Source organism: Corticium candelabrum, chromosome 13, assembly GCF_963422355.1.
Source record: "Corticium candelabrum chromosome 13, ooCorCand1.1, whole genome shotgun sequence".
Classification (NCBI taxonomy): Eukaryota; Metazoa; Porifera; class Homoscleromorpha; order Homosclerophorida; family Plakinidae; genus Corticium; species Corticium candelabrum.
Genome location: NC_085097.1, coordinates 8,071,638 through 8,084,913, shown reverse-complemented (window position 1 = coordinate 8,084,913; position 13,276 = coordinate 8,071,638). Strand labels below are relative to the sequence as shown.

The following is a 13,276-nucleotide window of genomic DNA, read 5'->3' as shown; positions in this document are numbered from 1 at the left end:
TTGTTCGAATGTGTAGCGGTCCCTAGGCTCACACTTGTGAGGCAGATGAACTGAACTCAAGCGCTCAGACCATACTGACATCATCGAATCATGGGTCCACACAGGGCCGCCACCGTTCTTGCATGTTAGGAGGTGGAATCCATCTGCGTCAGAGCCCTTTATATCTAAAGTTCGACCACAATTGCACTTGTTGACCCACTCAGGAAAGGAGACAGGAATCCCTAACCTCTTTGAAGCTGCGGAAATAAAACTGTTGGGTGATAGCGCAAACTTCTGTGAGGAAGATACAGCACTGAGCCAAGCCCCAGCTCCCTTACCCTGCAGAGACAGCAGACGTGCAGCATCTTTTTGAGATGAGCTGTCAATCAAAGCATTAACTGTAATCTGGTTGTTAGCATCTGTCAATCTGTGTTAAAGTTTCTTTGTGTTAGATACCACTTCTGACAGATCCCTGTCGTCATCCAATAGTTGATCCAGTTGATAACCAATGCTTCTCTTCTCCTTGCAATTTGATGAAAGAGTCTTGACATGATCTGCCAGGGATGTGAACCGGTTCGGTAACTCCTGCAGGAAATGACCCCAACTGGATAAAAAGGCAAAACGGGAGACAGTTTGCAACAGTGTCATTCCGAACCCACCAAGACGTATGGGGAGTGTTGCCTGCTCCCATTGTCTAGCTGTTAAATCTCTGGTACCAATCAAAGTTGTAAAGCACTTTTTAGTCAGTCGATCATGAATAGTGGCAGCAGGTTGCAAGCCATCTGGGCAAACTCCTCTAGCCAAATGGTTGAGTCGGGTTGCATGGCAATGTCTCAGAAGAAGCATTGCTCCCTGAGGCTCATTCAAGTCAGGTAACTGCTGGCAAATCACATTGCCAGAATTTGCGACGTCAATACAGACATTTGAGATGAAGTCATGACTGTCAATAGGAATCTCAAGAATATTAGTTCCTGTGTGGGAAATAGGGATATCTGTTGACAATAAATCTGGTACTGCTGAAGGCAATGGGCAGTACAGCTCACACTTCTTGTCTTGAATTTGAAGTCCTACATTGCCAAACTCTTGCTTTAAGGATGCAAAAGTGTCGAGCACATTGAGTGATGATCCAACCAGGAACATATCATCCAGATAAGCAAGGACAACAATGTCTTGGAACTTGCATTGTATGGTAGTCAGAATGTTGCAAATACCCAATGAGAAGAGCAATGGTCCAAGCGGGTCCCCTTGATGGATGCCTTCCTCTGACGACAGCACCATTGAGACATTGTCCATTAGGTAAACTAAAGGACTGGACCCAGAATACATCTGTCTGTCTGTCTGTCTGTCCATCTGTCTGTCTGTTTGCATGTCTGTCTGTCTGTCTGTCCATCTGTCTGTCTGTTTGCATGTCTGTCTGTCTGTCTGTCTGTCCATCTGTCTGTCCTCATATATTTCAAACATGAACACTACTACAGGCTAATGAAGAGAAGGTGAGTTTAAGCAGGCTCTATGCGGCCACTACAACTATACTGCTATCTATACCTAATGTATGTAAAATTGTGTGACAAAGTCATCTACAGTGTTACAACTATTAAAGGTAAGAATAGAAATTTTTTTGCTATTGTCTTTGCATTGCACCGCTGTAGTGTTATTGAAAACCGCTTTCGCCAAAAGCACATAAACTCATTGCAGTTATTGTTGCCAGCATCATCACATGATCGGCGAGATAGTTCCTGTAGATACTTTGTGGCTTCTTCACCCCAGCGACCAAAGTGTTCCATGACGAGGGGAACAAATCTCATTGAAGACATTCCAGCGAGCTTTAGCTCACTGTATTTTTTTGTCTTCCTGTCCTCTCTTCTTGCTGCTGCTGCCCCGTCTTTCTCAGCAGCCTGACTCACTATGTCCGATGCCCATGGATGTGAAAGGGCTACATCTAGTTCCACATTGGCACCAGTCTGTCTGTGTTTGCATGTCTGTCTGTCTGTCCATCTGTCTGTCTGTCTGTCTGCCTGCCTGTCTGTCTATTTGTACATCTCCACTTGCCTCACCCATAGAAATGTCCTCTCACAAAATCATGAATTTTCTCTTTATTAATCGCATGCAAATTCTGGAATTCATGAAGTGCACTACACAAACCACTCATCAACCATCCAAACCACACAACACACACACACACACACACACACACACACACACACACACATCATACACCAACCTATACTTCACAACATTCAATCCATTTGGAGTGACTACATCTACACAACACAAACACACATCCACCCATCAGCCTCTTTCTACATAAAACAAAAACCATGATTTCTACCTGGTCGTCTCTTTAAGAGATGCTCAGCTTCATCAGCAGTGATTTTAGAAACTGTTGTGAATACGTGAGCAAAGTTGGCTGCTGCTCTTTCCAGACAATATCGATGGTAAATGTTCCGTTGTCCTGCCTCTTTGTCAACTTCAAACTGACAAAAAATTAATTTATTATTAATTTATTATTATATTATGCTCACAAATGCCAAGTGGTTGTAGAAATCTGCTGATCCTGCACACAGATACCGTCCCAACAAAGTAGCGTGTGTTGTAAATATGGTGGAGACATCAACATGGCGAGTTCTGAGAAGAATTACTGCAACTCCTGTTAGCCACTCGTGAAAATGCGAGATTACAATCGCATTTGGTTTCATTCGCCTGCGATACTAAGGAAGATATAATTTGTAATTAAATTAAATCTATCAATACACACTAGACTTTTGTATTGGAGGGATGCATCTCACAATACATTAGACTATTGTATTGGAAGGATGCATCTCTCACAATACACTAGACTATTGTATTGGAGGGATGCATCTCACAATACATTAGACTATTGTATTGAAGGGATGCATCTCACAATACACTAGACTGTTGTATTGGAGGGATGCATCTCACAATACATTAGACTATTGTATTGGAGAGATGCATCTCACAATACACGGTCAAACCCATTTATTGAAATAAATAAACAAATGGGGAGCAGCTAGCAACCCCTGTCCAACACGGTTAACAATCCCGTGGCGACATATGGGACAGCAGCTAAGAGCTCTAGACTAGCTACAACGAAGTTGGCTAGCACAGCAAGACTAAAGTAAAAGAGAAGACTAAGTTAACCATTAATTAAACACAGTAACAAGGCTATGAACTGTTCCTCTTGATCCAGATTTTAAATGACTCTTCCATGACAGTCTTGATAATCTGAAGACACATGTTCTCCTTTGTCCTAGCTGGTATACGTAGTTCCGTGCACAAAGAATTCAAATTGACATTATGAATAAAACCTCTCGATCCAACGAGAAGGTTAAATTGCTTTACGAGATATCTCTTTTCTGACAGAGACTGCACTAGGTCGTAATATCTTGCAGTTTTTCTTTCGTCAGCTGCATCGAAGTTGGACTCATGACAGACAGTAAGTTCTACTAGGTAAATTCTCTGTACCACGTCGTTCCATAGAATGACGTCAGGTCTTTTGGCGGTCACAACGATGTCTGTTGGAAATGGAACAGTGCTGCAGGCAAGATCAGCGAAAACGTTGTAATTACTGGTGGACGTATTCTGAGAGATGGTGTCGTAGATTATCTTGAGAACAGCGTCGTGCCGGGTATTATAACAGCCTCTCTTAAGGAGAACAGAACAATTATTTAGAACGTGTAGAAGAGTCTGTCGTTTATGGCAGAGTGGACATCCATCATTTGTTCTCTTCTTCCACAGCAGAAGATTGGCATTCGTTGGTAATGACTCCGAGACAGCATTTAGAATGAAAGAGAAATGTTCTGATGTTAAACTGTAAACAACTTTTGACCATAAATCTGGCGCAGAATTGTCAATCCGGCTTGTCGCTCCTTGCACTTTGCGGCTCTGCAGTGTCTCCAGAAGATGCTGCTGAAAGTTCTTGTCAAGTCTGTTTTTGGTCTTTTCACCAAGCGACGAGCCTGACAGTCCAGGTGAGTCTGATAAAGAAACAAGTCCTTCTCTAACTGAAGAAAATCTCTCAGATGGCACAGAACAGGATAACCAGCAACAATTGTATAAATCCACCAATGCTGGGAGGAGTGATGGACATTTCTTCAACACTAGGTAAGAGATACCATCGAGAGGACTTGGAGTTGAGCTGTTTCGTGAATGTTTGATCTTACGGGCAACTTCATTAGCAGTAAGATCTAGTAAGATGCATCTCACAATACACTAGACTATTGTATTCATCTCTCACAATACACTAGACTATTGTATTGGAGGGATGCATCTCACAATACATTAGACTACTGTATTGAAGGAATGCATCTCACAATACAATAGACTTTTGTATTGGAGGGATGCATCTCGCAATACAAAGTATCAAGCATATCCACCACCCAGCCTTCATACCTCTGAAATAAACCAACAAACAAGGAACCCAAACATAATTGCATCAGTCGTCTCACAATCCTCATTTGGGCATCCTATATGACTTGCTTCCCAAAACTCTTTTTTCCATTGGTCCATGAAGTGACATGACGAGCCGATATCAAACAGAACAACATTTGGGCATCCTTCAATTAGCCAACGCCCACACATGACCTGGACAAGCAGCAAACAGACTAAGACTGAAATGAATACTAGACAGGTTCATACACGTAGAAGGCAAATAGATGGACAAACTAACAACAACAAAAACAGACAGACATACAAACAGACAGACAAACAAGCAGACAGACAGATGAACAAACAGACAGAGAGACAAACAGGGAGACAGACGGACAAACAAACAAACAGATGGGAAAACAGACAAACATACAGACAGACAAACAAGCAGACAGACAAACAGACAGACAGATGAACAAACAGGCAGACAGACAAACAGGGAGACAGACGGACAGACACAAAGACAGATAAACAAACAGGCGGGAAAACAGACAGACATATAGACAGACAAACAACCAGACAGATGAACAAACAGGCAGACAGACAAACAGGGAGACAGATGGACAGACAAACAGACAGACAAACAGACAGACAAACAGACAGACAAACAAACAGATGGAAAACAGACAGACATACAGACGATGAACAAACAGGCAGACAGACGAACAGACAAACAGACAGACAAACATAGAGACAGACAAACAGACATGCAGCACACAAAAGCACAAACTGTACAAACACAATGAACACAAGATCATATTTATGTACAATTTTCTTGTACGATTTCATCGTCTCGTGTGTGAGCACTTACTTTGAGCCCATGACTTCTCATTGATTCAAACACATCCTTCAGAATTCCACCTTCCGGTTCAATGATTTCAACTTCAGTTCTAACTCTCACTTCATTGTATGGACCAAGAAGGAAGTAACATCTTCCCAGTTCATCAACTGTAACTCCTGCTTTCGTTTTGATGACAGTGTAGATGCCACCGACTAGACATAATACAATAACAGAAACAGAAAGAATATGATCACAATGACAACATTTGTACAAAGAGATGATGGAGTAGACAGACGCATAGACATACATACATACATACATACATACATACATACATACATACATACATACATACATACATACATACATACATACATACATATATACAGACAGACAGACAGACTGACAGACAGACTGACAGACAGACTGACAGACAGACAAAAAGACATACATACATACATACATACATACAGACAGACAGACAGACAGACTGACAGACAGACTGACAGACAGACAAACTGACTGACAGACAGACTGACAGACAGACAAAAAGACATACATACATACATACATACATACATACAGACAGACAGACAGACTGACAGACAGACTGACAGACAGACAAACTGACTGACAGACAGACAGACAGACAGACAGACTGACAGACAGACTGACAGACTGACAGACTGACAGACAGACTGACAGACAGACTGACAGACTGACAGACAGACAGACAGAAATTCTCCATATTACAATAATGCAATGCTAAAGTCATTCTGCCTAAGCTAACTCGAGTCCAACCTAAAGCTGGATAAGTAGATAAGAACATTTACAATACAATAAAGACTATCAGAGTAATTCGCACTACATGACAATCATGTACTTTAATAAGTTAAACTCACTAGTATTCTTACTCTCAGTGCTAGAGATGTGAGTAAATTATGTGTTTCAATAAAATCAAATTGACAGACAGGCAGACAGACAGATAGACAGACAGACAGACAGACAGACAGACACAGACAGACAGACAGACAGACAAACAGACTGACAGACAGACAGACAGACAGACAGACAGACAGACAGACAGCTGAGGTGCCGTTACTGATATTCACTGTATGGTAGCATTAATGTTGAAAATAAAAGAGAAACAGATATAAAGACAAACAGACAATTGCAAACAGACAGACAGACAGCTGAGGTGCCTGTCTGTTTGTCTGTCTTTCAATAAACCATCAGCTGTCTGTTTGTCTGTCTGTCTGTCTGTCTGTCTGTTAATTTAATTTTATTGAAACACATAATTTACTCACATCTCTAGCACTAAAAGTAAGAATACTACTGAGTTCAACTTATTAAATTGCCATGTAGTGCCAATTACTCTGATAGTCTTTTGTAAAGACAGACAAACAGACAGACAGCACCACAGACCAATGGACACACACAGAGACACACAGACAGACAACGAGACCGGCAAGACAAAATACGACATTAGAAATACAAACTACATCAGACAAACAGACAAGTCAACAACAACAGCAACAACAACAATCATCCCAACGTCAGTGTCGACCACATCCCATCCGTTCACCTTTGTTCGCAACTTCCCAACTAACTTCGAACATCACGTTCACGTCAGGATCGTCAGTGAGTTGTTCGTCACCGAACGCATTCAATCGTATGTCTCCACTCATTTCCCTACAATTCTAAGAGACGGAAACGTCAATTGAGAGGCGACGAGTTCCCGGATAACCAACACAGTCCCGCTCACGTGAGCAACCACGTGAATTTCCAAATCACACGATTACTGCTACATAGTCTACCAATCAAAACTACTATCTACTTGTGGTCATTCGGACACCCTGAAAGATTATCCATCAGAATAACCTTCACATTGGACTCGTGTTAACGCGCGCATGCTGTTAAGTAAAGTCCCGTATATTTAGATGGCTGCAGTTGAATGGGAGAGCGGAGAAGAGTTGATCGTTGAGTTGCCGTTTGTGAGACATAGTAAGAAGGATGGAGTTTTGTATCTGACCAATCAGAGAATGGCTTGGGCTGAGTATAGTGCAAAGGAGTTCAAGTTTCAATGCGGATATTCAAACATGAAATGTAGCAATGACACGTTGATATTAATGGGAAATATGACATACGCGTAGACAGACGGACAGACACATACATGGACGGACAGACACATACATGAATGGACTGACATGTAGGCAGACAGACAGCTGAATGAAGGGACAAACACGTAAGTAGACGGATAGACACATACACACAAACGGACAGACACATAGACAGAGAGACAGACAGACGAACAAACCGATACATGAATGCACAGACATATAGACAGACAGACGGCTGTATGAATGGACAAACACATAGGCAGATGAACAGACACACAAGCGAATGGACAGACACACATAGACAGATGAACAGACACATAGACAGACAGATGGACAGACAGGCAAACAGAGAAAGACAGACAGACAGACACTCATGGACAGACACATAGACAGACACATAGACAGACAGACAAACAGAGAAAGACAGACAGACAGACACATATAGACAGACAGACGAACAGATCGATACATGGATGCACAGACATATAGACAGACAGACAAGCGAATGGACAGACACATAGACAAGACAGATGAACAGACACATAGACAGACACATGGACAGACAGACAAACATAGAAAGACAGACAGACAGACAGACACTCATAGACAGACACATAGACAGACACATGGACAGACAGACAACATAGAAAGACAGACAGACAGACACTCATTGACAGACACATAGACAGACACATGGACAGACAGACAAACAGAGAAAGACAGACAGACAGACACTCATAGACAGACACATAGACAGACACGTGGACAGACAGACACGTGGACAGACAGACAAACAGAGAAATACAGACAGACAGACAGTCATGGACAGACACATAGACAGTCATGGACAGACACATAGACAGACAGACAAAAAACAAACAGAAAGACAGACACATAGACAAACAGACAGACAGACGAACAAACAGACCGATACATGGATGCACAGACATATAGACAGACAGAGCTGTATGAATGGACAAACACATAGGCAGATGGACAGACACACAAGCAAATGGACAGATGAACAGACACAGACAGACAGACAGACAGAGAAAGACAGACAGACAGACACATAGACTTATGGACAGACACATAGACAGACGGACAAACAAACAGAGAAGGACAGACAAACAGAAAGACAGACACATAGACAAACAGGCAGACAGACACATAGACAAACAGGCAGACAGACACATAGGCAGACAGATGCACAGACACATAGACAGACATGAGGATGGATGGACGCACACACACACACACACACGCACGCACACACACACACACACACACACACACACACACACACACACACACACACACACACACACACACACATCAGGCAGTATACAGGGTTTGAGATGGACAGACAGACAGACAGACAGCTAGATTAATGACCACCAATATGTCATTTTTTGAAATTACATTTTAGCTCAGAGAATAAGCCCGGAGACGAGTTCAAAGGTTCAGTTGCAAATTGTGTTGTATGACGGTTCAACAGCCACGTTTCATTTCACAAATATCTCGGCTGATGGAATAGCACTGCAGGAGAGAAACACAGTCAAGGACATGCTTGCCAAGTTTATACAACATCACAAGCCAAAACCAAATAAAGAATTGGAAGAGAAGACAAAGTTGGCTGTGGGATTGTTACTATATGATTGTTTGTTTGTTGGTGTTGTCTGTCTGTTTGTTTTTGTTTGTTTGTTGTTTGTCTGTTTGTTTGTTGCTTGTTTGATTATTTGTTTTTGTCTGTTTTGTTTGTTTGTTTATTTTTTATTGTTTGTCTATTTGTTTGTGTTGTTGTCTTTCTGTTTGTAGTTTTTGTTTGCTATTTGTTTTTTGTTTGTTTATTAACTTGTTTGTCTTTGTTTTGTTTGTGTTTGTTTATCTATTTGTTAGTTAATTGTTTATCTGTGTGTTTGTTTTTTAGTTTGTCTATTCGTTTATCTGTCTTCTTTTCAACTCTGCTCTTTCTGAATGTTTCAGACTTTTGAACAGTGACCCATCTCTCTATCAGTTATACAAAGACATTGTTGTATCTGGAATTCTCACTGCAGAAGAATTCTGGGCAAACAAACAGACAGTCACAAAGACATCAAGCGACGAGCAAAAAACAGGCATATCACCTGCAACCATGGTACTTCATTACGACACATGCATCAGTTACATCGTAATGTGTAGTGAGTTCTGGTATGACAGGCTGAACTGCAACCGCAAGTTAATGGAGCAAACGCTGTGAAATACACTCTGACTCCAGAGATTATGAGAGCAATCTTTAAGACGTATCCTGCAGGTGGGAAAATGTTGATATTAAATTATGTTAATATTAATGTGTTTATTGAGTCTGACGTCTGTCAGTTGAGTCAAAATTGCATGAAATAATTGTGATGATTGTTTAGTTGAAAGAATACACGCGGAGAATGTTCCTGACAAGGTGAGTGGGTGTTGGATATTTATTATTGGGGTTTGAGTATTTGTGTTGTTTGTTGTGATGTAGATGTCTGAGGAGGATTTCTGGCGTCAGTTCTTTGATTCTCATTACTTTCATTGCGATCGCATGAGAGGAACAGGAAGTAGTAAGCGAAAAGCTGATTTGATATCACAGTCAGCAGAGAAGGATGAAACAGGTACAGTTGTTTGATGCAATGAGAGATGCATCCCTCTAATACAATAGTCTAGTGTATTGTGAGATGCATCCCTCTAATACAATAGTCTAGTGTATTGTGAGATGCATCCCTCCAATACAATAGTCTAGTGTATTGTGAGATGCATCCCTCCAATACAATAGTCTAGTGTATTGTGAGATGCATCCCTCCAATACAATAGTCTAATGTATTGTGAGCTGCATCCCTCCAATACAACACTGTCATGTATTTACGCCAATAATTCTGTAATCGTACAGAACAGTTAGCAGAAAGTCTAAAAGAGTGCATCAACCCACTATTGGATCTCACAGTACAGTCAACAGAGGTTGAAACATACGAAGGCTACGGAACAGGCCTCTTTCCATCACTTGTTTCCTCCTCATCTCATCCACCACCATCATCATCATCATCTACATCTGGTTCTAAATCTCTTATTCGACGGTTCAACCACCAGAGCATGATGATATTGAAATCAAGGACTAAAGATCAAGTCACTAGTACTGAACTTGAAACCGGAAATGCAGAGAAGAAAGCCAAGTTATTAAGAGAAACAGTAGAAAACAGTGAACTAGCAAGAGTGACAGAATCTTCGGTTGTCGGTCTTACAATCTCAAATTCTGAACGTTATTGTCATGGACCAACAATAGTACAGACGACGGACAGTGGGAGTGATGCAGCCGAAGGGAGACATCATGCATTAGAGGCGTTTCAACAGCAGTTGTCACAGTGGAATGCAAACTTGTCTAATGTGGGTGTCACGTGACAAACACGTGATGTTGGTGTTAAGTGATGGTATTGTAGGTGATGTCAAGTGAAGACGCGTGTCATGCACTTGCTAACTTGTCACCAGGTGGAGTACTGAATCCTGCACAGCATGCAGGTGGAACGCAGTGTAAGTTGAAAATGTAGAAGAAGGCTTGGTTATAGACAGACAGACAGACAGACAGACAGACAAACGGTTAGACAGACAGACAGACAGACGGTTAGTCAGACAGTCAGACACGCAGACGGTTAGTCAGTCAGTCAGACAGACAGTGAGACAGACATATGGACAGACAGACAGACAGAAAGACATGTTGACCTTGATATCTCCCTTGCCCACCCATGGAGTAGTGACATCTTTCCATCATCTGCTGGTGTTAGTGGTGCCGCTGCAGAGAGGAGAGCAGACAGAAAGAAAGAGAAATACTGCAAACAGCAATTACCAGGTAGCATAATTGTCACTGTAACCCCACTAGTATTGGAGCATTTTGGAGCTTGGGGGATCGATGGGTGGAAACTCCTGTGCAAGTTAGAAGTCATCAGACAAAGTGGGACGACCGAACGCTGCGGACTTTATCGACTTCTGGTCCAAACGCTTTTCTATTCAGCTCCAGAAGTGCAATGCTAGAGTCATCTCTAAAAAGCTATCTTCGCTGTCTGAAGACAACAGATGTGACCTCTGCCACCCAGTACTTTAGCCACTAGCTGGTACTGGAGGCTTTGCTTGTACACTTTAGTTTTTAAGTGTAGTCTTCATTTTGTTTACATGAGGTTTAATTTTAGCTTAGTTTAGTTGATGAATACTGCTAGTAGTTGGACAGTACATAGTACCCTGCATTACAAGTTCAAATATATGTGATTGACAGACAGACAGACGGTTAGTCAGACAGACAGACAGATTATTTTATTGTTACAGATCCTCTACTTGTACACATCCTAAACTTCTATAATGAACCAGTCCTTCACAGGGAAATACTTTAAAACATTAGTGGACTTGGATATGTACATTAAAGTCAAAAAGCTTGTTCATGTACAGACAGACAGTGAGACAGATATATGGACAGACAGACAGACAACTAATTAGTCAAGTTCTCAACCATTTTCAATTTGTTTGTTGCTGTCATTGTGAATATTGCAGACGTTGCTGGTGCTTCTGTTGAAGAGCTAGTGAAGAGACAACATTGTGCACTCGCTGAGCTACTAAGACACTTCTGGATGTGTTTCCCTGCAACATCGAAGTTTTTAGAAGAAAAGGCAAGTCAGTAGTTGCTACATATACTGTATAAAATTAATTATTTATTTGCTATTTAGGCAGCAAGAATGGCTGCTTGTTTACAGAGTTTTCGAGATTCTAAGATGATGGAATTTAAGGAGAAACTTCCTGTTGAACATCATCAGGTAGCACACGTGCATGTGCGCACATGCACACACACACACACACACACACACACACACACACACACACACACACACACACACACATGACCTCCTCCTCCTTTTCTTCCTCCTGTATTAGTGACACACACACACACACACACACACACACACACACACACACACACACACACACACACACACACACACGACCTCCTCCTTTTCCTCCTCCTGTATTAGTGACACACACACACACACACACACACACACACACACACACACACACACACACACACACACACACACACACACACACACACACACACACAGTGACACACACACACACACACACACACACACACACACACACACACACACACACACACACACACACACACACACACACACACACACACACACACACACACACACATGCAGACACACACACACACACACACACACACACACACACACACACACACACACACACACACACACACACACGCACGGACACACACACACACACACACACACACACACACACGCACAGGGACACGGGGACACACACACACACACACACACACACGCACGCGCGCGCGTCTGATCAGATTATATTCATTTCTCTTATCTCATCTCCTGGTTCAATGTCTAGTTGAGTGAACATCTAGATGACATGCTACAAGCAGCACTTGACAAATACTCAACATGGCAAGCAAGAAAACTAGCCAATAAATCACGAACTCAAAAACCATCATAATAGAATAGTATGTATTAGTAGAGTATTTATAGGATAATAATATAATTGTTACATATTGATGGTTGTAGAGGTGGTTTGATGCTTTCTATGAAAGTTTGTGTTACATATTGGGAGGCAGGGCCTGATATGCAACAATTTGTTTCTTGGTATAAATTGAAATATGGCTGGTGTGTGTGTGTGCCTGTGTGTGTGTGTTATGTGTGTATGTGTGTGTGTGTGTGTGTGTTTGTGTGTGTATGCATGTGTATGTGCGTGCGTGTGTGTGTGTGTGTGTGTGTGTGCACACGAGAACTCTACAATAACCCAACAAATTTCCGTAGTCAATATATACATTTTCTTCTACCACCACAACATCACAACCGCATTGACATCATCACTACAACTCCAGTATCTTCTATCACACAGTATACACGTA

General features: G+C 41.8%; 2 protein-coding genes across 3 annotated transcripts in view; one reads left to right on the top strand and one right to left on the bottom strand.

The window, feature by feature from the left end:
* LOC134188695 (glycogen [starch] synthase, muscle-like) overlaps positions 1-6,937 on the bottom strand; it is an 11,604-nt gene extending 4,667 nt beyond the window's left edge. For both annotated transcript variants that reach the window (XM_062656862.1, XM_062656863.1), the window contains exons 1-7: positions 6,789-6,937; positions 5,234-5,415; positions 4,387-4,578; positions 2,499-2,684; positions 2,306-2,450; positions 2,198-2,237; positions 2,031-2,108 (exon numbers count right to left, since the gene is read on the bottom strand). In XM_062656862.1, the coding sequence (XP_062512846.1) occupies positions 2,031-2,108; positions 2,198-2,237; positions 2,306-2,450; positions 2,499-2,684; positions 4,387-4,578; positions 5,234-5,415; positions 6,789-6,891 (926 nt within the window). In that variant the 5' untranslated portion in view covers positions 6,892-6,937. The remainder of the gene's footprint in view (positions 1-2,030; positions 2,109-2,197; positions 2,238-2,305; positions 2,451-2,498; positions 2,685-4,386; positions 4,579-5,233; positions 5,416-6,788) is intronic.
* Positions 6,938-7,138: 201 nt separating this feature from the next.
* Positions 7,139-13,035, top strand: LOC134188747 (general transcription factor IIH subunit 1-like). Its single transcript, XM_062656933.1, has 11 exons — positions 7,139-7,309; positions 8,753-8,954; positions 9,310-9,460; positions 9,523-9,616; positions 9,723-9,757; positions 9,821-9,950; positions 10,226-10,716; positions 10,770-10,860; positions 11,869-11,988; positions 12,046-12,128; positions 12,757-13,035. The coding sequence occupies exons 1-11, from the start codon at positions 7,144-7,146 to the stop codon at positions 12,859-12,861; spliced, it is 1,668 nt and encodes a 555-aa protein (XP_062512917.1). The 5' UTR covers positions 7,139-7,143; the 3' UTR covers positions 12,862-13,035.
* Positions 13,036-13,276: the final 241 nt, after the last annotated feature.

Coding starts and splice junctions, on each gene's coding strand:
- LOC134188747 (XM_062656933.1), top strand. CDS start 7,144: ATGGCTGCAGTTGAATGGGAGAGCGGAGAAGAGTTGATCGTTGAGTTG. Junction 8,955..9,309: donor GAATTGGAAGAGAAGACAAA/GTTGGCTGTGGG, acceptor TGAATGTTTCAG/ACTTTTGAACAGTGACCCAT. Junction 9,461..9,522: donor GCATATCACCTGCAACCATG/GTACTTCATTAC, acceptor CTGGTATGACAG/GCTGAACTGCAACCGCAAGT.